The 26101-nt window shown below is 38.7% G+C and overlaps 1 protein-coding gene across 2 annotated transcripts in view; it reads left to right on the plus strand.

Moving 5' to 3' along the window:
- The window catches only part of ppm1h (protein phosphatase, Mg2+/Mn2+ dependent, 1H), a 293957-nt gene that overhangs the window by 227038 nt on the left and 40818 nt on the right, over positions 1–26101 (plus strand). For both annotated transcript variants that reach the window (XM_039760843.1, XM_039760844.1), the window contains exon 6: positions 1576–1694. In XM_039760843.1, the coding sequence (XP_039616777.1) occupies positions 1576–1694 (119 nt within the window). The remainder of the gene's footprint in view (positions 1–1575; positions 1695–26101) is intronic.

The raw sequence follows: 26101 nt of genomic DNA on the forward strand, positions 1-26101 counted from the left end.
TTGTTTAATCGATAACTAACTGTATACTGAGCTCCTTTTGCTTCTGAAAGAGACATGTTTGTTTGAAGTGTTTAAATAAAGTTCCTATCTCTACAATCTTCTGTGTTTCTGTGCAATTCTGTGACCCAAGCTGCACTAAGACTAGCCTGCAAGCATCAGCGCTTACCTCTGTGTGCTTGCGTGCAGCCAGTTTAAGCGCAGTTGGCTCAGTTGCACTTTGTACATATTGTTCTAGTAGTTTTTAAATAGTTTTAACAGTTCATTAGCAATGTGTAAAATGATCAGTGTTGCAGTAATTGTGATGCTCTTTGCATGAAAAAAAATGTGTTCCATTAAAATTTCACTTTTTCTTTGTTAATTGTGACGTTTACTTAAAGTGCAGCAAAAAAGTATTTGGCGTCCAGGAATGCATTAACCCCAAAGTATGTGGCAGTTTAAGGGTTAAAGCCCCAAGATGCTGCCGAAACGAGGTGCACCGTCTAAGGCTTCTGGCAATGAAAACGCGCTTGCATGAATTACAGTACATATAGCGGTAACATCTGTATTTTACATTCTAGCACTGCAGGAGACATAGCAGTACAGCATACAGGTTTACCTTTACATTCTTTATTTTTAGGCAATGTATTAAGCTGAGTTTGAAATTAAGTTAATGATTTGGGGGCATAATTAGGGTTTAAATTATGAAAATAGCCATTTTTTTACCCACATCCAAAATTTTGGGGGTGTACTGTGTGTGTGTGTATATATATATACCCTGTATATATATATACCCTGTATATATATATATATATATATATATATATATATATAGACAAGACAACAATGAAGAGCTGGGTTAGCAGCCTGGTGACCCCGTAAAATTGAAGGTTTGCACCAAAACAAAATTATGCAATAAGTTGTGCAGGCATGGGTGTTCAAAACAGAACTAACAAAGATGGCGGCAGTTCTGGTTTTGAGTTCTTTCCTGCAGGAAGAGGTGGGTTCAGGCGGACAGATATCAGAAGTGACGTCAGAGGCGTTATAGCCATCAATCATATGATCTGCACAAGGAAGAAGAGAAAAGGTATTAGGACACAGCACCAAGACCTGACTAGAATTACAGTCACTAGAGACCTTTGGCTGTCCCCAACACAGATGTGTTTGACTATATATATATATATATACATACAGAATTGTTTCTCTAAAGATAAGTTTGATGATCTGGTCAGATGGCTGGGGAGGGCAGAAAATATAACAAATCTCCAGAAAAGCTGGAGAAAAAAAAATCTGAGTTCCAAGGCCAAAAGACCACCCAGCCCCCCACTGGGCATTCTACGCCTCATAAAGGTTCATTACAAAGGCCCATGCTCACTTGTATTAAATGAATGAACAGTTGGCAGTTAACTTAACTTGTGCATCTTGGGATATGCGTTAAAGCAGACTATCTGGAGAAAAGTCTGTGCTAATTTTTGTGCAACTGTGGTACCTGTCCAAATACCAAAACAACGTAAAAAACATGAAGAAATGTTGGATATATCTGCAGGTCCCTGCCATATTGTTCTGTTTTGACAAATGCTATATTTTTCATTCTAATAGGCATTCATGCAGCCCCACTTGTTAGGAAATGAGTTTACACATTTGGAATTCCCTCGAAGAGTCCAGCGAAAAGATGTCGGCAAGAGGATGCTGTACAGAGACTTTAACATGACAGGCTGGTAAGAATGTTTTGCTCTTCAAAAGCTGGGATGAGGCAGTAAATCTTTGTCAATGATGGCTTGAATCACTGTTGCACACGTGCCAGTATTTCTGTTTAGATTTTTTTTTTTTTTTGCCGTTTATCAGTGGTGGACCTGGAGGGAGGTTTGTCAGTTCCTTAACAATACCTTGTATTTTTTGTATCCTAGTTTAACACATCATGGTCTCGAAAGTTGCAAGTAGTCAGTTTTCATGTTCCGTTAAAAATATATGATAAACTCCCATAAACTCACACAACACAGGTGACGTTGAAATCATTAACTGAAGTGACAGAGCCATCTTTGAGATGTGGAAATGTACCTTGGAAACCCACCTGAAGACACCAGGAGAAAGGACAAACACGCCTTAAATAATGAACAGCAGGGCTCACAACGGCATGGCACTCAAAAGTAATATTACAAATTCAAATTTCTATTAATATTGATAACTTCAATAATCTATTGGAGTATTTACATCGCAATACTGGGAAATATAGTTACAGTGGAACCTCGGTTCACAGACTCCTCTGAACATACAAATCGGGTTACAACCAAAAAGTTCACCAAACTTTTGCATCTGTTCACGACCACACACTCGGGTGACGAACAAGCCAGTTTCCTTTCTGGTTCATACGCGGCAATGATTTCCGCACATGTTCAATCTCTCCCTGTGCATTCCCTGTGCATCGAGCGAGAGCGAGAGAGCAACCGAGCGAGCGAGTGAGAGAGAGAGAGTACGAGAGAGAGAGCGCAAGAGAGAGAGTGAGAGAGAGAGCGAGTGAGGAAGAGAGAGAGAGAGCACAAGAGAATGAGCGAGAGAGAGAGAGAGAGAGAGGGCTGGCCGCGTAAGGCCGAGAAGTCAGTTAAAGAATGCACTGGGCTCGTTTTTAAAGAGATTGATTCGAGCATTGTTTTAACCTCATTGTATTTAATGAAGACTTTTTTGTATTTGATTTTAACCTCCACTTCATTTCCGTTTACAGCGATTGGTTCGTAGCGTGCATTGTTGCAATGTTACTTTTCTTGGTTGTGTATTAAATTACGAATTTTTCAAATGTTCATGTTTTTCCCTGTGCTTAAAACTCATTAAAAAAAGGAGTTTACAGTGAGCGGTTCTTAAGGCTATAGCGTGAATTCTTGCAATGTTACTTTTCTCTGTTCAAGGTTTTCTCAGTGTTTTTAATGTTTTTACATTTAGTTTACTATTACGCTGTGAATTCTATGGTATTATTAACTATTTTTGTGCTTGAAAATCTTAAAAAAATATAGTTACATGCAGTTTGTATGGTCTGGAATGGATTAATTGTATTTACATACAATCCTATGGGGGAAATTACTTCAGGTCACGACCAAATCGGGTTACGACTGATTGAAAGTGTAGTTAAAATAAAACATTTAACTAAGATCATGCAAACAAGTACTGAATGGATTTACAATTTAGGCTTGTCTGTGGCAAATGTACTTTAAAACTGCAGCAAATGTGCCCTTCCCAAGAACTGTGCTCTTCATCAGAAGATTTTTTCTATTGAATTAAACCCTGCAGTTGCCCTAACCATAGTTGCTTTTTGCCATGCACCCATTTCGGCCTGCAATCCTAACCTGGATTAGGTAGGTTTGAAATCGATGGAGGAATTTTTATGTTATGCTGAATATATTTATTAAAAACAAAGCATAACACCTTAAACTTACTCCATCCAGCTCATAGCTGTAGGAGAATTTGCTCATCCTGGCAGCATGTGGTACAAGGGAAGTAGCAGCCCAAGATGGGGTGCCAGTCCAGTGCTGGGCCCACACACTCAGTTTCAAATGGGGCACATTTAGAATCATCAATCAAGTAATACTTGTGGAAGGAAATCCTTGAATAAAACATATGTTTTTAAGGAAATAAATGTAGTTCTGTTTAAAATAGCTCTTATTTCTTCTTTTTCTTAATCTGTATGTTAAAATGAGTTTTCATAAATATTTACGAAATCAATATTTTATCATTCCCAAAAGCTTATGCAAATACACTATCCACCAATACTTTATTTTTCATTTTTATCATTTATGCCTACTATCTTTAAGAAAAGCCGATTATATTACATATTATTTGACATAGCCTGTAGCCTCAGCATGACAAAATCTGACTCTTAACCTTAAGCGGCCTTTTTATGAAATCTCCTTTTTTAAAATTAATTATTCCAGTTATTCTAATTCGACAATGTAACATTCACTGTTCCGGTTTCAAATATTTTTTATTCTTTTTTCAGGCTTCCGCAAATAAACTGAAAAAGGATGGCTGCTATTATGTGATTGCTTTAAGTCCCTTTTGCTAAAGTTTCTGTGCCAGTGTACTTCCCTTTAGCAATGATCTTTTCCATTCCATCAACACAACACACAGATTCTGACATAAATAGTGAGAACACAGATTTGAGCGCAGAAGTTCAGCTCTCTCCACGTCCACTTAGGCTCTCACAGTTTGTGCTGGTTTTTCTTGCACATCCCGGTGACCTGCCTGTTAGGCTGCTATATAATTGAAACAGTGGCAGTGCATAAGTGAGTGTGGAACTGGACACTCTTTGCTTCCTTTTGATGGTCAGTGTTGTCTGCTGCTGCCATAACCCTCCTGAACCTGGGCAAATCGTTAACAATGTACTGAGATAAGAAAAGGCAATGAGGACACAAACAGGCAAGAGTGCAGTGCAAAAAGTGCTTAGTGTTCTTATTACAATGCAATGCAGGTGTCTTCTTTAAATATATCAATAATCAATAATTAAAAACTGTCTTCATAGTGAAGGTGAAAATAAGTAAATAATCCAGATGCACTTTGGCCTGCTGCGATCCTGCCATGCCTACTGATTTTACCTCCATTTCTTCTTTCTGCAATAGTCCAGTGCAGCTTTCTTCCTCATCTCTCCAGCTCACCCTTCTCAGGTCTTGCAGCTGAACTGACAAGCTGGCACCTGCAGTCCCCCTCCCAGGTTTTTTATCCAAACACCTCAGGCAGTACCCACTGGGGCAGTGGGAGCCAGACCTCCATCGTACTGCCACCTGACATCAATTAAGCAGAACCCTTGGAGCTGTCAATCACCCCCATTCCTTCGGAATGCTCGGAAGGAGCGACACACCCCTGGAGTGCAGTACCTGTTGCTCCTCTATGAGAGACCACTCTGCTTTCCTTCCACTGTGTTGACCCCAACCTTTCACCAACTTTTTACCTCAATCTAACCTGAGATTCTGTTTAACTTGATTTTGCTCCACAAGGTGTCAATTAGAAAACTGGCCCCATCAGGAGAAGCCTGTGTTAGGGTCTTCTTACATAAAAGTAAATGAGTAATAGATGCAGTACCTGAACTCAAGTGTTACCCATGTTTTTGTTTCAAGCCACTTGCTTAATTTTTTTATTTGTTAGATTATTTATTTATTTATTTATTTATTAGCCAATTCTTGCTGATAACAGAACTTACTTGTTATGATTTCCAGGTGAGGTCATTTTTATACTGGAGAATTTTTCTGCCTAAGGATATCATCCCAGTGATTTGTGGCCTGAAGCAGATAATTCTCTGGTCTTCACTTTTTCTCTGGCTCTTCCATTTTGTTCTAAATTTAAAAACATATGATGAACTCTCATAAAATCATTGATTGAAGTGACACAGCCATCTTTGAAATGCGGAAAAGTACCTCGGAAAACCACCTGAAGACACAGGGAAAAAGGGCAAACACACCTTAGATGATGACCAGCTGTGTTCACAATATCTCAATAAAGAACAATACTGTATATGATTGTTCATTCTTTATACACAGTTGTGTTTTCTAGACTATAGACTTGAGGATATTTGCACGCTGCTATTTCTTACCATAATTCACCTGGCCCTGGGGGTAGCTGGGACAGCACAGAATCAGAACGAGTGGCAAGAAATACTACAGTGACATCCATTGACAGAGAAACAGCACCATGCACTTTGTAATGGTAGTGTGATTGTTAGCATGCTAACCTTTTAACCAAGAAATCGTGGTTCACTACCTACCCATTACATTTAACTTTCACTTTTCTCAAGCATTTCCCTTACTATTTTTTGTCATGGCCCCAAACTGCCCCAGATAGGAAGGTACAACATTATCTCTGCAGTCTGACTTGTAATCTCTCACCATTACATCACCACCGCATCTCACCCATCACTGGTTCTTTGTCGTATTTGAAGCTGTATAAGTCAGGTGTTTAACATATAACTTTTGTCTTTTTACTATAACAGCTGTCTCATACCTCATAATGAAATTTTATTATCACTCGTTGTAACCGCCGGCCCCTTACCCAGACTGGCCACTACACTACCAAGACTATTCCTTGGATAACCTGGGGCTTCTTGCTCTAATAACAAGCCGTACTCCTTACAAGTTGTCCATTTTTTTCCCACACGACGAAATAACCAGCAAACAGTAGACAGGAATGTAAAATCAAACACGTATATATTGTAAATGGAAGAGACAAACAAATATTCAATAACGTAGATATGTACGCGCAAAATACCACTATCCCAATGACACCAGTGACTAATTACTGTATAAAACTTGAATATACCAATGTTTACAAAAAACACTCCCTTGCCTCTAAACAATTAATAGAAACACGGAACACAAATACAAACACAGATTAGTTGAACACAGCAATTTAAATGTGGTGAAAGATGAGTCCAAAATAAAGTCCGGTGGTATTGATACTAGCTGTAGTGTTATTGTGCTTCTTCCCGAAAACAAAATGACCTAACCGTGAAATGTCCTGGCAATGGCTGGTATGAGTCCGAACCCCGGGGTTTCTCGGCTCCGGCTGTCGTGATGTTGAATCGGATGTTGAAAAAGCAAGCAGTGGAAAGATGCAATAAACGGCTGTGATGAGTTTGTAAATGATCGGATAAATTGTCTCCTTTCTCCTCTCAATTTCTCTCCTCTCTCTTTCTCCTTCTTTCTTTTTCCTTTGCTCCTTTTTTTTTTAAATGCAGAATGTCCCAGATGTATCTGGTGAGTTTAACAGGTGATTTCCATCTTGAGTTGTGGTCTCCCTCCATCATCCTTCCTCTCTTCGCTTATGAGGACAACATTTACTGACGCACATATAACGGACAGTAAACGGGACAATGAAAACAATACCCACTCAGCACAGATAAAAAAAAAATATATTATTATGTAGCCCCAGTTTAAATTTAGAAAAGTTCTGGAAAAATACCTGGGAAAAACTGAGCCAAAGTTTCAAAATAGCAAGTGTCATGAAATACAGTAGTACAGTGCGACCTAATGACAGAAAAAAACAGTCCAGTGCAGATTGTGATGATTAGCACAGATACAATAAAACAAAAAATTCCCACCCTTTTAATATAAATGCTCCCTTGAAGTTTTTCTTAATCAAGCATTTCCCCTCTCTGTTATTCTCATACCGTTTTTGCTTCCAGAGTTATTTATTACAATTTGTTGACACAAACGTAATTTCTCATCGTTACACCACCATCACAATGTGCCCACCACTGTTCACCTTTTGTATTTGAACTTGTATAAGTTTTTTAAAATATAACTTTTGAACTTGCCCCCTCCCCTGGGGATGGCTAGAATTCCTCAGGGTCGTGATCTGACTGATTTCTTTCATTTTTCTGACCTTTCCTTGTTTTTTTTAATTTTGCTTCAAATATCATTTGAACATGCTTTTAAAGGAATTGTAAAAACGAATTGTATTCATCTGCAGCGCTATATTGTGCTTTCTTTTGTGCACCATCATTTCCGTTGACAGTTGCTCTCTTTACCAGTCAAGACAACCTGCAGTGTGCACCACATAATGACATTAACATGACTGTATAAATATCAGCGTTGTGCATTTCATTATCATCTGAGGTTTTTGATTCTTTTAGCAATCTTTCTTGTTAGTATTTGGTGGTTATGAATATTTTTTTCTTTTCTTTGATTGTATTTAAAGTCTGCTTGGTTTGGCTCAGGGTTAGGCTTAGGGTTTCGGCTATGAAATCCCACACTTTTTCCAAATTTCGATTCTTGATTCATGTTCTGATCTTTGCTTATTTATTTCACAACTTCAATGTTTTGACCCTTGGCATGTTATTTTGATATTGCATTTTCTTCTTATTCCCTTTCCATTTAAATCTGATGTTACAGAGTGCAAGGGTTATGTCCCCAACACTGGCTCAAATCTCAAAACAAGTGAACTTTGGAAATAATACTTGGACAAAACCAGGAAACAGTTGCAGTTTTAAAATAGTGAGTAGTATGAAATACTGCACTGTGATCTTTCAACAGAAAAGCAGCATGACAAGTGTGACGGATAGCACAGTAGCCTTTCAGCCCAGAAATATGGATTCAGTTCCCACTCATTAAAATTTGTTATGTTTCAGCCAGGATTTCTTCCCTGGCTGGGGTACAGATCTTTTTTATGTGTCCTTTTTGGATTATTTTCTTTACATTAATATTGCTTGTGTTATTTATTTGTATTCTTTGTTTATTATTGTGTGTGCATATTAATGCCTTAGTTATGTTTGATGTATTTCGTGGGTTCTCCCCAAAGAGCCGTGGCCACCTGCCAATCACTGCCAGTAACTTCCCTCTTGCCAGTAAAGCTAAAGGGTCTCCCACAGTTTCTGGCGGTTCATTTCGAACATGCCTGGGAGTGGTGAGTTTATCTGTGCTTTATTGTTCTTTGGTTGATTTACAGCTCATTTGACCTTCTGCTCTGTCCCATTTGATTACATCTTTGGATTTTATATGAGGAAGTTGTTTGCCTAGATTGCCTTTTGTGTTAGGAAACTCCATTTTACTTATTGTGCTTTATGGAGTGTCATTCTTGTTACAAGCATTTTTGTGTGGAAATAAAAATTTTACCTAGCTGGCCCCTGTGACAGTTTTGAAATTTATTGGGATTTACATGCTTTTGGACTCCACATCACAACACATGTAACTTTTTTTAATCATGCATTTACCATATAATTTTTGTCATGGCCCAAAGCTACTCTGATTGGAGCCATACTGTCTCTTGTCTTACTTATTGCAATTTGGGGCTCTATGTAGCAGAAGGGGTGGCGTGGTGGCACAGTGGGTAGCGCTGCTGCATTGCAGTTAGGAGACCCAGGTTCGCTTCCCGGGTCCTCCCTGTGTGGAGTTTACATGTTCTGACTGGGTTCCCTCCGGGTAATCTGGTTTCCTCCCACAGTCCAAAGACATGCAGGTTAGGTGCATTGGCGATTCTAAATTGTCCCTGGTGGGTGTGTGTGCACAACCTGTGGTGGGCTGGTGCCCTGCCCAGGGTTTGTTTCCTGCCTTTCGCCCTGAGTTGGCTGGGATTGGCTCCAGCAGACCCCCGTGACCCTGTAATTAGGATATAGCAGGTTGGATAATGGATGGATGTAGCGAAGGAAAAACTAAGAATATTTTATCCAACAACACTTTCCAATACTAACAGTTTTAGATAGATAGATAGATAGATAGATAGATAGATACTTTATTATCTTTTAGCCAGGGTTCCTTTCCTGGCTGCAATTCAAATGTCATTTTTAAGTCTGCTTTGTTTATTTTTAATTCCTTTGTTTATGTTTATTCATCTTGTCCTATGTACCTTGTGTTTTGTGGGTGGTTCCCCAAGAGGCGGGGCCACCTGTCCATCACTGCAAGGGACTGCCCTCAGGCGATTCATTCAAATGCATTTGGGAGTGGTCAGCTTTTTGGCTTTGTGATTTTTCTGTTCATATTGTGAATTTGCCATTTTGTGAATTCTTATTGTGCATTTGTGATTTGGACTTGTTTGCCTTTCAGGGAAATCGTTTCTGCCTTTTGTGCTTCATGGAGTGTGCTTTTTGTTTGGGGAATTTTTGCAAGAATATATCTTTTATTTGATAAAGAATCTGTCTTTGCTTTTATTACTAGCTGGGATTTGATGGCACATTCTTCCCAGTGGGTATTTTTGGGATTGTTTGGGTCTTACATGCATTGGGACTGTCAAGCTCATAACAAACGATAGTTATATACTAATGCACTAAGTTTAAAGTTAATAAGATTTGGTAATATATACTTTATAAATACTTTTTATCCTCCCAATCTTATGCTTTCTCACCTGCAAAACACCAGGTAACTCAGCAAGTATTTTATTCAAACAGATGCTTCATAATGAACACCAAGTTATGAAAATGGTGGGTTGCTGGCTCTTTTGTCATTTGCATCTCATTGAAACTAATGTATGCTTAAGAAAACAAGAAGCAATTGAAAACAGAGAATGTAGACTTGAAGAAGCAATTCTGGACTGGGAATCTTCACAAGCGAGTTAATAAAAATGAAATACAAAAATGATGCTTGAGCAGTAAATGTTTCAACACTTGACTTCTTGTTAAAACAAATTGCATTGGAACAAAAGCCTGCAGCCTCTGCAGCCCTCCAGGACTGACTTTGTGTTAGTCCAGCTCACAAAGAGTAACCATATCAGGAGCGCCTAAATCCTGACAGCAATGTTCTAAGGATCACTTAGGGTCACGATTCCCCCAAAAATGTAATAAGATCTTCAAACGTGATAAGTAACTAAATCATTCTTTACTATAGCAATAAACCAATAATCACAAGAGAGTGAGCTTGTGAAGATTGATCTTGATAAGCACAGAAGTCTGTCGAGACTGAATTACTTAACCTTGATGTATCAAATTTTATACAACCAAAATGGATATTACTGGGACTCTTTAAAATAAATTAATTCTTTGTTACAATACAATGCAGAAATCTAAAATATGTTTGGTGATGCATATTTGTTGATCAACATTTTAGATATCCCTTAAATCTATTATATAATCACTATAAATATATTCATTCAGGTGCTATGCAGTAATTTCTTCTAAGTAATAGAAATTTTCAAAGCTTCTCAAACAAGAGTCCATTGTAAATTCAGTTTATTGACTCCATTTTATTGACAGCGAGTGCAGCAGTACGTTTCTTTCAGTGTTTGTTTATTTGATAGTCTCCTCACCTCCTTTCAGGATAGATTGGTTTGTGCTTGACTGGAGATTAAGGCCTAGTGAGCAGTTGTGTTGTGGGTTTCAGGTTTATGGAGCTAGGCTGGATGTTGTGCCATAGATCAATAGAAACTAATTAATGCATTCTGAGACAGACCTTATTAAATAGATGTCAGGCACAGCTCCCCAGAGGATCTCTGTAATAAACCAGTCTCATCTGATGCTTTTCATTGCCTTTTGCTAACATCCTTGTATTTTAAAGAAAACCTGCTGGCATTCCATGCTGAGGTTGAACTCTACAGCTGTGTCAAAAAGTGGCCTCAAATATCTTTCAGAAGGAAAATATTGTGTTGTTAACTTAAAAAAAGACTGCAAACAATTTTAAAGAGTTGAGTCGCTTTTATTTTTACAATGTTTCTTGTTTTTCGGTAACCTGAAGAACTGCAATATATACTATATATATAGTTGTTTAGTATTCCTTAGCTTCTTCTACATACCATCTATCTATTTTCTCACCCAGTGTATCCAGTTTTAGGTCATGAGGGCAGGAGTCCATCATATTCAGGCACATACCCACGTCCACCCAAGTTAGCCGATTGTGCACATATCTGAGGAGTGAGAACTAAAGTGAAAAAGTCCATGTAGACACAATAAGAGGTCCACACAAACTGTGCATCATCGATCATGGAAAGAATAATGTTTTGAGTACTTTTAAAATTTTGCAGATGCCTTCAGATCAAATATTGTAGTTCTGCAGAGAGCACCAGATTCATGCTGGAGTTTCTGAACACACTTAATCCCACTACAAGGTAGCTGGGAGCAGGAGCCTGTGCCAGCTGCCTCAGGAGCATAGCAGGAACCAGACCTGCTGGACACAACAACAGAGCAGCAGATAAACATAATTTTTTTTTTTTTATATTAATCTACAGAGCAGCAGATAAATATTATTATTTTTTTTTTAGTATTAACCTTAGAGAAGAAGTGCTGTTTTTTATAAATTGGACCATATAAAGATAGTAGTACATGAACAGTCATTCAATACATTTACAGATAACTCATTTATATTTAACATTAAATAGACTAGTGCCAAATTAGCATTTCAGAACAGAAAAGCGATGACCAGATTGTTCTACTCCTCCTTATTCCATGAGACTCTTGCTGCCGACGGACTCTTGCATAGCATTATAGATCAAGTGTCTTATTGTGTGTAGTGCCTTTCATCTGCTGCACGTTTCAGAGTCAATGTCTTTTTTAATTACACCCACCCTTACTTTTGCTTAGTGCTGATGATGGTGTCTCTTTTCACCTTGTACTTGACAACTCTGCAGTGTGTAACAATCAGATGAAAACTATTCCTAAAATTGGATTATTGCACATATTGTTTTGCCTCTAGTAATTTTAAAATATACTTATTATTTTTCCACAATATATAACTTGCTTGTGATTATTGGTGGGAGTAGGAACAAGGCAGTTCTTGAAATACTGATTGTCAAAGCGACTCAAAAAGGAATGCGCTGAGGCATGGCAGTGACCTGATCTTGAACTCGTCTCATTTTCTTCAGTCCCACCTCCACATCAGCCAGCTAGATAGGAGAAGCTGTTAGGAATGGCAGTCTTACAGTATTCATTCATCAACTAGTATCTAGAGTAGTGCTTGCACTTAGCTGTCACCTTTCCTGTTTTTTGCTTCATACTTTTTAAATTGGACAATTATATTGGTTTACCTGTAAAATGACAAAGTTTACGAGTGGGTGCTATGCAACATACAGATAAAAGATTCAGTAATGATAATACTGAAAAGGGGGTTAACGTGTGAAAGTTATGAAAAACATGTGAGGGGCTTCCACAGTGGTACTGAATATAAACACATAAATCCGTATAGATACAATGGGTTCAGAAAATATTCAGACCCCTTCGCTTTCTGCACACTTTATTGTGCTCCGGATTTCATTTTAAATGGATGAATTTGCCATTTTTTGCCCATCAATCTACATTCAATTAACCGCAATGACAAAGTGAAAATGTGGTTTGCAAATTTAATAAAAATGAAAAACTGAAAACTCCCATCCATCCATCCTCTTTCGCTTATCCGAGGTCGGGTCGCGGGGGCAGCAGCTTAAGCAGAGAGGCCCAGACTTCCCTCTCCCCGGCCACTTCTTCCAGCTCTTCCGGGAGAATCCCAAGGCGTTCTCAGGCCAACCTTAGACTTAGGAGACTTAGTCCCTCCAGCGTGTCCTGGGCCTTCCCCGGGGCCTCCTCCCGGTTGGACATGCCCGGAACACCTCACCAGGGATGAGATGGGATGCCTCCTGGAAAACTCCCATTCTAATCCTTAATTCAGTACTATGCAGAAGCCTCTTTGGCAGAATTATGACAGCTATGCGTTTTCTTGGCTAAGTGTCTGCCAGCTGGAGTTGGACAGTTTCAGGTTTTCAGGTCTTTCCACACATGTTCTTTCATTACACCTATTGCACCCATTACATGTCCAACCTACCTGGAAAGGGGTCTCTCTCTCTCTCTCTCTCTCTCTCTCTCTCTCTCTCTCCCGCTCTCTAAATTATCCTTCCATTTTTTTCATACATTCAAATGAATTCATTTTGGGAGTTTTTTTCTGTGTTTTTTTGTAAAGGGTCAAGACTGGGGGGCTTTCAAAAAACAGGGCCTGTTAAACCTCATTGAGGCATTCCTTGTGTGATTTTGGGCTATGCAAGAAATAAATTATTGTTTCTTTAAGTGTGAGCTTTGGCTTGGCCACTCAAGGACAGTCAGAGATGTTTCCCAAAGAGACCTGAGCGTTGTCTTGGCTGTATAGCTTGGGTCATTGTCATGCTGAAAGGTGAACATTTGTCCCAGTCTGAGGTTGAATGCTCGCTGGAACAGGTTTTCCTCAAAGACCATTCTGTATTTGGCTGAATTCATCTTTCCCTCAATTCCGACCAGTCTCTCCTTCCCTGCCACTGAGAAGTTGATAGATAGATAGATAGATAGATAGATAGATAGATAGATAGATAGATAGATAGATAGATAGATACTTTATTACCCTTATAACATGATGCTGCCACCTCTATGCCTTACTTTAGGGATGATTTTAGGCAGGTGATGAGCCATGCTTAGTCTTTGCCGGATATGGTGGTTGGAGTTGTGCCCAAAGAGTGTATTTTTTGTCTTATCAGACCAGATTATCTTTTTCTTCATGCTTTTGTAGTCCTTCAAATGCTGTCATAAACCTGTAATTCTTCTCCTGGAGAGAAAAGATTAGACAATTCATCTTATACTATGGATGCCTAAACCCTATAAATGAGTGAAATCTGGGATTACTGTTGCAAATTCTCCATTAACACAGGAAGAAACACTCTTCCTATAATGGCAGATGAGATCCTGCTGTCCAATCCAAAGAGAGGACAACCTCTAAGCAGCCCTGCATACACAGCATGAACTACAGTTCCGTAGAGCACTCTTTACTAATCATGGACTATCCCTGACAAAGACCTTGTTGAAATACAAGGATGCTCATAAGTGTATCTGGCACCAAAGTGCCTTATGCCAAAGTTTAATGATCAGTGCCATGCACCTTTGACCCTGGACTTAAGTCTTTGCCCAGAACCTACTCCCTGAAAATATTTAAGAGGCGATCCTCTATGCTTACAATCAAAAGGTTAGCTAGATAGAGCATCAAATGTGAAAGAGGTGTGGGGAGGGAGCGGGAGAGGACTTTATAGGGGTTTGAAGAAATGGCGAGTTAGGGAATCGACCTCATCAAACATTAGGATACTAAGAGGCCTATCAAGAAAGAGCTAATGGGGCAGCGGGTTTCGTTTAGTTGTTTTTTTGCTATCCTGTGGTCATGCCATCTTTGTCACTCTAAGCCATTTTCTTGTTAAACCCATAGATCTTATCATTATTCTTAATGCTGAGATTTGCCAGAAGGTCTCTCTTTCAACAGAATATTGCAAAAGACATTCGCATTTTATGTTGTGTAGATTTACAAAACTTATATAACTAAAGGTATGACTGTACTTTTTAATATTTAATATACTGTATATGAGTGAGATAAAAATGGCAAAAAACTAAAAGTAAAAATTAATTATTTTAAAGTTTCTGCAAAGCAAATGGCAGGTTAAAGTCAAGCTAAAGTGGAAAATGTACCAGAAACAACATACTGTTTTAAACCAATGGTATAACTAAATTGATTATTTTATGTTATCTAAGCTGAATTAGGTCAAGTCCTGATAGTTCTATGCACTCTCGATACTCAGCTGTACATGACTTACATAGCATTATTGTTTGGGTAAGCAGTCACACATTCACACATCTACTGTAAGATTAACATCTTATGCAAGTATATCTGTTCCTAAATTCCTGGCTTTATTTCAAGGCCTGAATAAATACATTTGTTGTTTGCATTGTACATATTTTACATGATTTAAAGATTTGTTGTCAAAACAATAAGCAGCAGGAAACAGGCTCTGACCCGTAATGTACAGCCAATCTATCCCTTGATAATGGTGACTTAAATTTTCTCAGTAGAAAGCGTGAAAAAAAGATTTTTTTCCCTAATAATACTTGCAACTTTTGATGATGATGATTTAAAAATAACTGATTGTGTACTCATAGCAGGACTTACTGAATACATCCTCTGTACTTCACAAGATAAAATCTATTAAAACACTGCACATTAATTCAATAATAGTAGAACAATAAGGCACAGCTATCTGTCCATTTTCAAGTCCTGTGTCATAGAGAGTCAGAGAATATCTGGAAATATAAAATGATGTCCACAAATATTACAGACCAAACATGGGGGTGTCAGTGGGTAGCGCTGCTGTCTCGCAGTAAGGAGACCCGGGTTTGCTTCCCGGGTCCTCCCTGTGTGGAGTTTGCATGTTCTCCCCGTGTCTGGTGGGTTTCCTCCCACAGTCCAAAGACATGCAGGTTAGGTGCATTCGCGATTCTAAACTGTCCCTGGTGTGTGTCCTGCATTGGACTGGCGCCCTGCCTGGGGTTTGTTTCCTGCCTTGCGCCCTGTGTTGGCTGGGATTGGCTCCAGCATACCCCCCGACCTTGTAATTAGGATATAGCGGGTTGTATAATGGATGGATGGATAATCAGGCATGGTCTTTTTTAAATTTCTGATATTTTTGCAGGAATAAATTAGCCTTCATGATGATGTTTTGACTGTTGAGTGGTAATCTGAAATATATTTAATCTTTTAACCCCAATGTCAGGGCTGTGGATTAGTAGTAAATAATGAAAGAACAAACTGAATGATTTATATCAAAAAGCACAATCTGCTTTAAAGGTGATAAGATTCTTTCATTTGCAAATCACAGTACTTTATCTGTAGCCATCTACTCTATCAAACCACTTTTAAACCGACTCATCCATTTCAGGGTTGTGGGAAACCCAGACAATTTCCAGGTGCTTTGACATAAGCCTCCAGGATTTAATCACTACACTAGCATGTTGCTAAATCTGAATATATAACACACCATTTTCAAGCCTGTTCATTCAAGTTCAGGGCAGCTAGGGTGGTGGGGTTTGGTGCAAAGCCTCTCCCAAAAGCATGGTGAGCAAGACAGGAATTTGCCAGTCTGTGACAGTCGCTGCATATTTTCTCACCCACTCTCATTCAACCTGACACAGAAATCCCATACTGACACAAGAAGAAGGTACAAACACTACACAGACAATATCTGGGCACTGGATCTGAGAAGCAGGCACACTATGCCACCCCTGCATAATAAACCAACCAACCATTTTCTAACCTGCTGAATCCGAACACAGGGTCACTGGGGTCTGCTGGAGCCAATCCCAGCCAACACAGGGCACGAACCAATCCCGGGCAGGGTGCCAACCCACCGCAGGACACACACAAACACACCAAGCACAATTTAGAATCACCAATCCACCTAACCTGCATGTCTTTGGACTGTAAGAGGAAACTGGAGCACCCGGAGGAAACCCACGCAGACATGGGAAGAACATGCAAACGCCATGCAGGGAAGACCTGGGAAGCGAACCCGGGTCTCCTAACTGCGAGGCAGCAGCGCTACCACTGTGCCACCCCTGCATAATAATGGAGCTTAAATTGTTTCCTTTTACAGCTGGAGTGCAAACATTAAAGTCATTTGTTATTAAGGTTGACTGATTTTAAAGTTGTGTGCTTATGAGTAATTAACTTTTTTTTCTGCCTTAATTACAGTTAATTCTGTACATTGATTCACTTAACTAATCTTAGTAAAGGTCCGTCTTTCTTATTTTGTAGTACTATTCTGGCTCTCTAGCACTGAAGTTTCGAGGGCTTTTAATACACATGGTGTCCAGCACCCTCACAAATAAACATGTTCTTACAAGACAGAATTAAAGTACAGTATTTCCTATATGCCTTTTATTCACATCTGAGCAGCAAGACTATGTAAGTCATCAGAAAATTTGGTGGAATTATTGTCTTTTAAAAGCACAGATGTGGAGGAAAGAGGAAACTTGACACTTCTGAGAAACCACACTTTTACCATTGCTTTTCAAACCATTTCTTTTTTTGGACTTTAAAGAGGATATACAGTACATGGCTAGTCATTTTAAATATTTTACTGAAATATTATACACAAGAGCACCAGGATGCATTCTCTGCTGTTTCTGATGGAACATTTCATGATGACCTTGCCGTTTTGAGATGTTTTATATATAATATCAAAAACTATAATATCATGTTACTCTGCTGGGCCCTTGAGCAAGGCCCTTAATGTGCAATTGTTCCAAGAGCGTTATACAATGGCCGACCCTGAGCTCTGACCCCAATCTTCTGTTTCCCTCTCTGTGTGTCTCTGGAGATTAAGGTGGGGTATTAGAAAAATGCTAAATTAAGTAAAATCTTTGAGGGCTGAATATTTTTTCCAAAAAATGCATTTTTCTGAAAAGCTCACAAAGCAATGGTTTCACACATAAATCAAAATGAAATGTCTGTTGCAGCATGCTGTGGCAGCTGTTGGCGGCTGCTTGGCATCTCTGAGAGCAGTGGTTGCACGAGGGCAGCCCGATGGCCAACAGGAATTCATGGTGGGTCGGCTGCTAGGCTGTCGTCACTGGGCAGGTGGATGGTGGTGACAACCATAGTGTGACACAATCTGGTTTCTACCTCTTGTCATCGTAAGTGGAGGTCGTCCTAGACGAACATTGCTGTAGGCACATCCGCTACACAAACGTGTTCAAAATGAACACTACGATCAGCCTGGAACTGATTAGCTGATGCTGGTACCTCATGTACATTTTTACTCTCCATCTCCAGATCACTTGCATCAAGTCAGAGTCTGATTTGGGAAATCTAGATTAAATCAATGAAGCTAACCTTCCTTCTAGCAAAGAGAGTCAAACTAAAACACCATGATGACATTTATCGCAGTTTACAGTTAATTATCATCCTCTACCCCTGAATTTTGACAAAAGTCAACATCCACCTTGAAAGAGTTAGTTAAAAAAAATAAAATAAAATAAAGTCATTGTCACATATAGCTGCCGATAAAATAGTGCCAGCTGGTCCTTGATTATTTTATTTAACATCATTTACACTTACAATGCTTTTATTAACTTTTATTAAGTATAATCAACAATGATTGGTACAGGGGCAAACTGAACCAGAGACAAATTTTTTGGAACAGCTGGTCACTCGATATATTCCTGAAGGGCTTCTTCCTATATTACAACTAGCTGAATCTGCTGAGAGGGTCATTGAAAATCAGACCAAACCCTTCAACTCTTCAGCAGTAGAAAGGAAGCGAGATAGTTTCTAGAACCACACCAAAATAAATAACCAATAAATGACTAAAATAAAATACTCACATAATACTCACGAAGTTAGGTGTGAATGCTATTTATAGACTATAGTTCTACATTTAAAATAATAGACCGTTAATGATCATTGTTAAGCTCAGGAACCTACATCTGTGCACTTCATAGTGCAGTTAGATTTTTAACTTCCTGCCAAGTGATTTGAGTGGGTAGCCATCATTCCTCACTCTCAACATGGGCTCCACAGGGCTGTGTTCTGAGTCTAGGCCTTCTACACATATTAGGACTGCACAGCTGCTCTTGACAAGAACATCACTATGAAGTGTGCTAATGACACCGCTATTGTAAAACAGATATCTAACAACAATGAGCAAGCATACCTGGATCTGTCAGTCTGGTGTCAGGACAATAGTCTTCTCCTGAAGACAAAGACAAAGAAGCTGATTGTGGACTTTTGGAGAAAACAGCAGAGGCACTACCACATCCTCAGTATTAACAGCTTTCATGTGGAGAGGGAGTACAGTTTCAGATCAGAAGCATCTTGTGACTGGGGCCTGCTTGTGGCAGTCTTGTTGGTCTGAAGATGTTTGGATGTTTTGTGACTGTGCGCATACAGTAGTTTGACTTAGTATGTTGTAGGGTTAGGGACTTTACCGATGGTGTTATACCGTATATGTGTTTATTTTCTTGTTGGAAAAGTGCTTAGACCTAGCAGTTGTCTATTTAAATTTCCTTTTTTAACATTGTGTTCTCTCTGAGGTCAAATTGACCCCAAACATAAACAGCCTTTCTGCCCTGGATAAATACACATTCTTTTTCTGTCATTTTCTTTTAGCTAAAAAAAAAAAGTATAAATGTTCATGTATAGCTCATGTTACATATATACCATGACATGTGTAATCATTTGGATTAATAATAATGGTTTACAGTAATTTCCAGTTTCCATTTTCTTTCTGAAATCTGGCTGCCTACTTTGTGGAGAAAGGGGAAGTTAAACCTTCAATCATTTTCAATCCACTGGGGTTGTAATTAGGTCGGAAGAGAGAAAAGAAAATATTTCAAAAGGGGGAAGACATACTTATTTCAAAATTATTTTAATTTTTACATATGCAGCACTAAATTCTCAGACAGCAAATAATGAGGAAGTCAATGTTGACAAAACATGACAATTAAATAGAGAAAACTGTCTCCTCTCTCTCATTGGATTTAGAGGATCATTTACGTAGGATTAAATATCAGTTCTTGGAGGTTGGGTGTCCTTCTTCCTGAAAGCTTCATTTTGCAAAGTCCTTGTTCAGGCTCAACCTTCATTGTGTTTATAATCCTTTTAAAGATAAATGCGATCTTCACAATGGGTCTTGACACTTTGCTGGAAACTATCCACTCTGTATTTGGTGTCATCTTACGACTCCTTGTTCTGGTTCAGGCCTTAGCTAGCCAAAAAAAAGATGTCTCATTTGTCGTGTTGAATTTGTGTGCACACACACAAGTGTTTTACTATTTCCAGTAGTTCCATTAGATAATCATACATATCAATAAGAAATACACCAGTACATATTGTATAATGTGTGAACAAGAGAGCTCTCTAACTGCCCTTAGATCGAGAGTGACACAAAGGTGGCCAAAATACACAAAAAACAAAGGCTTGTTTTATACAAAAATAAATACATTGGAAGGACACCAGAATTTATTTACCTCATACTCATAAATAGGAGTACTTAGGCAAAATACCAGTGCTGACCGCTATGCTGCCATGCCACCCTTAAAACCAGAAGTACAGACTAAAATCATTTGTTTCTAGGTATTTTGAGACAAGTATGTTATAATATTCAGAATATGACCGTTTTTGTTATTCAGCAGTTTTGACTGTTCAGCTAAATTGTCTTGTTTTGTCTTCCTTATACTAAAATCTCCAAAACCTCAAACCTCGGGTTCCTTATTTTGAATTTTTCCTATTGTTAGATCTTCATCTGCTGCATGCCACACGGTCTCATTGTTTGATGCATGCTTTTCATTTCATTTTTGTGAATACTGAACCCTCTTTCATTTCATACTTTATTTTCAACCAGCTAAAATCAGAGCACTAACATTGGCCGCTTTTTATTGTTAATGCTAGCCTGGATCTAATAGTAGCAGTATGATCTATCTCAGAAATTAAATGTTAACATTAATGGTTATCATATTAAAAATTCTTCTTTGGGAGGGCATTTATGGGTTTGGATTAGAGGCATCATTTCATTAATCCATGGCAAATTATGAGCACTTAATCTGATTATTTTCCAAAGTATACTTCTAATTTCTTAGCAATCTTTTGCTCTGACCTTGTAGGGCCTCACCTTTCTGAAATGTCTAAGCACATATTAACTGAATAGGGACGAGTGGTGTTTTCATTTGCCCTTGAAAGACTTTTTTTTTTTAATTTCATTTATAAGAAACAATATCACTTACAAACTTTGAGGGCATGTATGTCCGTTTTGTCTTTTTCCAAGTCCTATACGTATTTCTGCATTTTCCCCGAAAATAAGACCGGGTCTTATATTAATTATTACTCCAAAAGTTATTTTCAGGGAATGTCTTATATTTATTCATGTACAACAATCTACGTTTATTCAAATACAGTCATGTCATCTTCTTCTGGAATATCGTCATAACACTCCACATTCAAACACTGAATTCCAGCCTGAATTTCTAATGACTCCAGCCGCTTTTAGGAACCTCCAGGATTGATGTGCATGCTTTTATATTCAAGCGTCACATATTCCCTAACGAATTGACATGATCATGATACATTTTAAAAGTCTCACCTATGATCTTCTGTGCCATCTTTTTTTTTTTTTTTTGCACCTTCACAAAAGCATCAGAATGTACAGCAGCATATTTGAGCCACAGAGAAAAAAATTAAGGACATGGTGAAAAGGTGTATTTTGTGATTTAAAGTGGAAATTTCGGCTTTAATCTCAAAATGTCCACTTTAAGCTCGTAGTTTATGTTATCATTAAAGTAAATCGTCACTTAACAGAACGTCATCTTAAAATCAACCCAGTTGTTAATCGTTACGTGCTTCTGGGGCTTCCTCCTGACCTGATAGTAGCAGCAAGCAGCAATAGATCACCACACAGAACACATTAAATGTATGATATTACAACTCTCTGCACATTTAGAATCCTTAGATTTGTATTTGATATCACTTTCATGATGAAATGCATTCAAGTATGTATGTAACATTTTACAGATAAATCGTTAACTTTGTTTAAAAGTGAATACTGTTAATACTTACACATGTGGGAGCGGCACGATGGCAGCGCGTCTCACAGGGAGTCACGTCGCTGGTGTTCCCTGCCTGGAGTTTGCATGTTATCCTTGCGGGTTTCCACAGTGGGCTCCGGTTTCCTTCCTTCCACCTGGACGTGCTCCAGGTGCCCCCTGATGAGCTTCCTGCAGAACTTCCTGGTGTGGCGGAAATGCCGCATGAGCACCCATGAGCACTCCGGGTGTCCCTGGTATTTCTTCCGCCCGTGGTACCTCTTGTGGTCCAGGGGAGGTATAGTCCCTCTCTCTGTCCTTCTAGGCGTCCCGGCCGTGCACAGTCCCCAGCAGCCCACCACAACATGCTCGACAGGAAGATGCAGGATATGAGAAGAAGTGAGTTCGGCAGAAGGGCCTGGTCTGGTGCCAGAAGTATATGGAACTTTACTTGGTCTTCTCTTCTGGAGGTCTGCAGAAGAGGAAGAAAAGGCATTAGTGTGATTCATCAACCCCTGACTCTGTAGCTCATGAAAAATTAAGCCCTGCCTGACATGTGTGTTTGTGTAACAATATTTATATAAAATACAAGGAAGACTCATGAGGAAGAGTAAAGACGCATGCTAGAGAGTTGCCTTCAAACACAGAAAATATAAAACCAGGCAGGAAATGAGAAAGGCACCTAGAAAATAATAGAAGCAGGCCTTAGAGGAATGTGCTCATCAGAGGGAACACCAGTGAAGAGACTTAGTAAAGGTGTGCAGCACACAAAGGTAGTGCTGCCTTCAAAGATAGAAAGTATAAAACAGGACAGGTGAGATGAGAAAGGCATATTGAAAATAATGACAAAGTATGAGAAGGAGGATTTATGGGAACACACTAGAGAGGGGGAGCACTAGTGAAGAGAACTTTGGACACGTGGATACAGAGGGAAGGCACTGAAAGTACACGCAGGGCAAGAGATTTGAAATATTTTTAAATAATTATATTACAAAATACATTTATTTACTTAGCTACTGTGTCTCTTCTTCGTAATATATTCATGTGATTGATTTAATCTGCAAATTCGCATATTAGATATTTCATACATTTTTCTTCTCCTCCCACATTTCCCGAAGAGGCATTAGCTCTCTTGGAAATGTGTTCTTTTTAAATTGCGGCATATTAAGTAACTAAACAATATAGTAATATACCAGAAAAGGCGATATCCCTCCCATCGTGATTATGGCGGTACAAGAATCACATGAGAAAAAATATACTTTAGCTTACATTTACTGACGGTTAATGTGGTTACAGATGGGAGGCATATGATAGACTTTATCCAGGTGGGAATCTGGATCAACACAGTCAGCCATTTTTCTTCCCCACACTGGGAGATTTTTCAGAACTTTGCCGACTCGTGCCCCAAAGTGTCTGGCTGTTGTCCAAGCCTTTTATACTGTTCTTCTTCAACTTGCTGGTCCTTTCTGTCTCCAAACAAGGGCAGGAAAGGGCTGAACTCCTCCTCCACAAAATACAGAAATATCATAGTGCTTACATGCCGGTTCTCATTCTCCCAACAAGGAAATAAGACTTTGTACTGTCAGAGGGCAGAAATACTGTACTGTGTTTAAGCTGACTATACAATCCTCCAGTTGTCTTTGGCTATCTAATCCAATGCTTGGCTAGCAATTCTAACTGCTGAGCCCCGTGTGCCAAATTTAACATGCACATGTGAATAAACCCATACCAGTGAGCATAGAGACAGTGACATTAATATTAAAGAAAAATGTAGTATAACATCCCACTTGTTATGCCAGATGCCAGCAACCTACAGTATAAATCAATGTGTAGCTCTGCTGTTTACTAAAGCAAGAATTGTGCTTTGAGGGAGGTAAGAGCCTTTGAAATACTTTTATCCTGTGATTTGTCTATTTGGTAATTTTGCTAATTTAGCTTGCATAAATTATTATTTTTATATGGACCTACTAGTTGAGACTGTTGAGAACTTGTGTGAGGTCAAAGATATTTTTCTTTACACTTAAGCTTATTAATATTAGTATTACCATTTTTATTTATGTATTTAATGTTAGGTCGTTAATGTCACCTTATTGCCATTTTGATTTTGGTTGTCTTAACAGATGGTTATTTTATGTGTTGATTGCATGGGGGACCACAGTGTTGTTAGTTATGACGTCCATTACCAGTCTTGTGTGTGAGACACATGACATCATCACACAGCTTTTACAGAAGATGATAGCGCATGCTATTTCTTATCCTGATTTTGGATCAAAGATGCTAAAAACAATGACATATGGTTGGACTGCGTTTAGGTGTATTCTCTGCACTGAATGGTAGCAGTTTGACATGAAAAGGCAATCAGGAGAAGTCGTGAAGGCAAAGTAACCAGCCAATTGTCAAAACCATGAAGACGTGAAATAAATAAATAAAGCTCAGGACATGAATCAAAGATTGAAGTCACAATAAAGTATGGGATTTCATAGCCACAGAGCAGATGTTAAATGACGTCAAGGAACAGGGAATGAATTCTTAACTGAAATAAACTAACAAGACTCATCACTAGAAGTTTTTCTTAAGAGGAATATGAAATCTCAAGCAGTCTGTGAAAGCACACACTGATATTTATATAGTTGTATTTCTGGCATCACACGTAACAGAATCCCAGTCATCTTGCCTAGAAGCTGCATAGAAACCATCAACAAAAATCGTGGTGCCCATAATTAAAGAATACTGCACATACATCCATCCATCCATTATCCAACCCGCTATATCCTAACTACAGGGTCACAGGGGTCTGCTGGAGCCAATCCCAGCCAACACAGGACACAAAGCAGGAAACAAACCCAGGGCAGGGTGCCAGCCCACCGCAGACTGCACATACAGGAAAATGTAAATCAATGTCATCATTGTTAAAGATATTGTATCACTTTGAAATAAAAACAGATATAGCTAATTGATTGGTAGGTCTTTGAAAACTATATTCTAAAAAATGTAACAGACCAAAGAACAGACAGGAAAACATAAAGCTGCCAGCCAAATCATTAGGATTTCTGACTTTTGCTTTATTTTTCACTGAGGGTTTTGGCTTTGAGGCTTCTTCTGGTAGAATCTAATGTCAATTGAGCCCTGCAAGACATTCAACTATTCATTGGTTTCTCCTTCAGAAAGCACTTCATTTCCAGTGAGATTATTAAAATATCTAAACTTAATAGTTTTGGATTTTTCCCCTTTCAAAACATTTCTTTACAATAGAGATTTAGTTTATAATGAGCATTTAAGTGTGATAAATGTAGATTGAGTTCATAAACGAAGTTTTTAGTCAATTTTATGTGCTTGACATAATAAAAATGATTGTGATGGTGCAGAACTTCTCCAGAGAAATTACTTTTAAAGCGTTCATTACAAACCTGGCATGTTATACTAATTACTGGCTCCCTTGTGAATACTTTCATTTTTCTGTAAAGACCATTAGATATTTATTCATCTGAAAAAGAAAAAAGAAAAACTTAAGCCCTACTTCTGTTTAGTTGTAAATTTCCTGGCAGGTCAACAAAATGGCAGAGGCGATCCAAGTTGAGGGATGTGTTTTGGAATTTCCCCCTCATTGATTGCAGGTTTGAACTTGTGAAGCACACAAAAAGAGATACGTAGAATGTAGCTTTCAGAAGTTAAGTTGTACAGAAAGGAGAAGGTGGACAGTGGAAAGTTCAGCAGAGAAGCTGAGGAGGATGCTGTAGCCTTTTGGAACTGATAAAGGTAATGAAAATAGTAAGGAGGCAAACAGTAATGGCAGGTTACTGTACCTGTTACCAGAAACAGTTCCGCATTAAGATTTATGCGATTCTGTCAACCAAACAAGAAGCCTGGATTGTAAACACAACAGATATTTTAATTAAAACTGCCTAAAAAAATGAAGACAATGGCTTACAGTACTTTTCTTACAATCAATATTAGGATACAGAAGAGTTTACTTGTTCTCCAGATATCTGATTTTGGCAACCTCTTAATGAAGTCCATGTTTTCCCCTCTTTCTTTCAAAAATCCTGTAAACCATCCAGTGTGCACCAAAAAATATCATCTACTCACCCCTCATTCTGGAGTCGTTCCGTTAAATCACAACATAAACCTGCCAGCCCAGAAAAGAAGGTAGTCGGTATGGAGTCTTTGGAAATCCACTCATTAATGATGAACACATTAATGGAAAATAAAAAGCTTTTTGTGTTCAAATACCTTGCAGTAACATACAACTCTATTCAAAAGAGCTTTAAAGAGGAGCTTGGATGTCTTCAGCGAGACATGCTAGCTGTGAAGATTGAGCAAAACTTTCACAAGATGTCAGAAAATAATGAACACCATAAACAAACTGGACAAACATATTCAATCCCTGGTGGGTACTGAACT

The sequence above is a fragment of the Polypterus senegalus genome, chromosome 8 (genome assembly GCF_016835505.1).
Source record: "Polypterus senegalus isolate Bchr_013 chromosome 8, ASM1683550v1, whole genome shotgun sequence".
In the NCBI taxonomy this organism is placed as follows: domain Eukaryota; kingdom Metazoa; phylum Chordata; class Cladistia; order Polypteriformes; family Polypteridae; genus Polypterus; species Polypterus senegalus.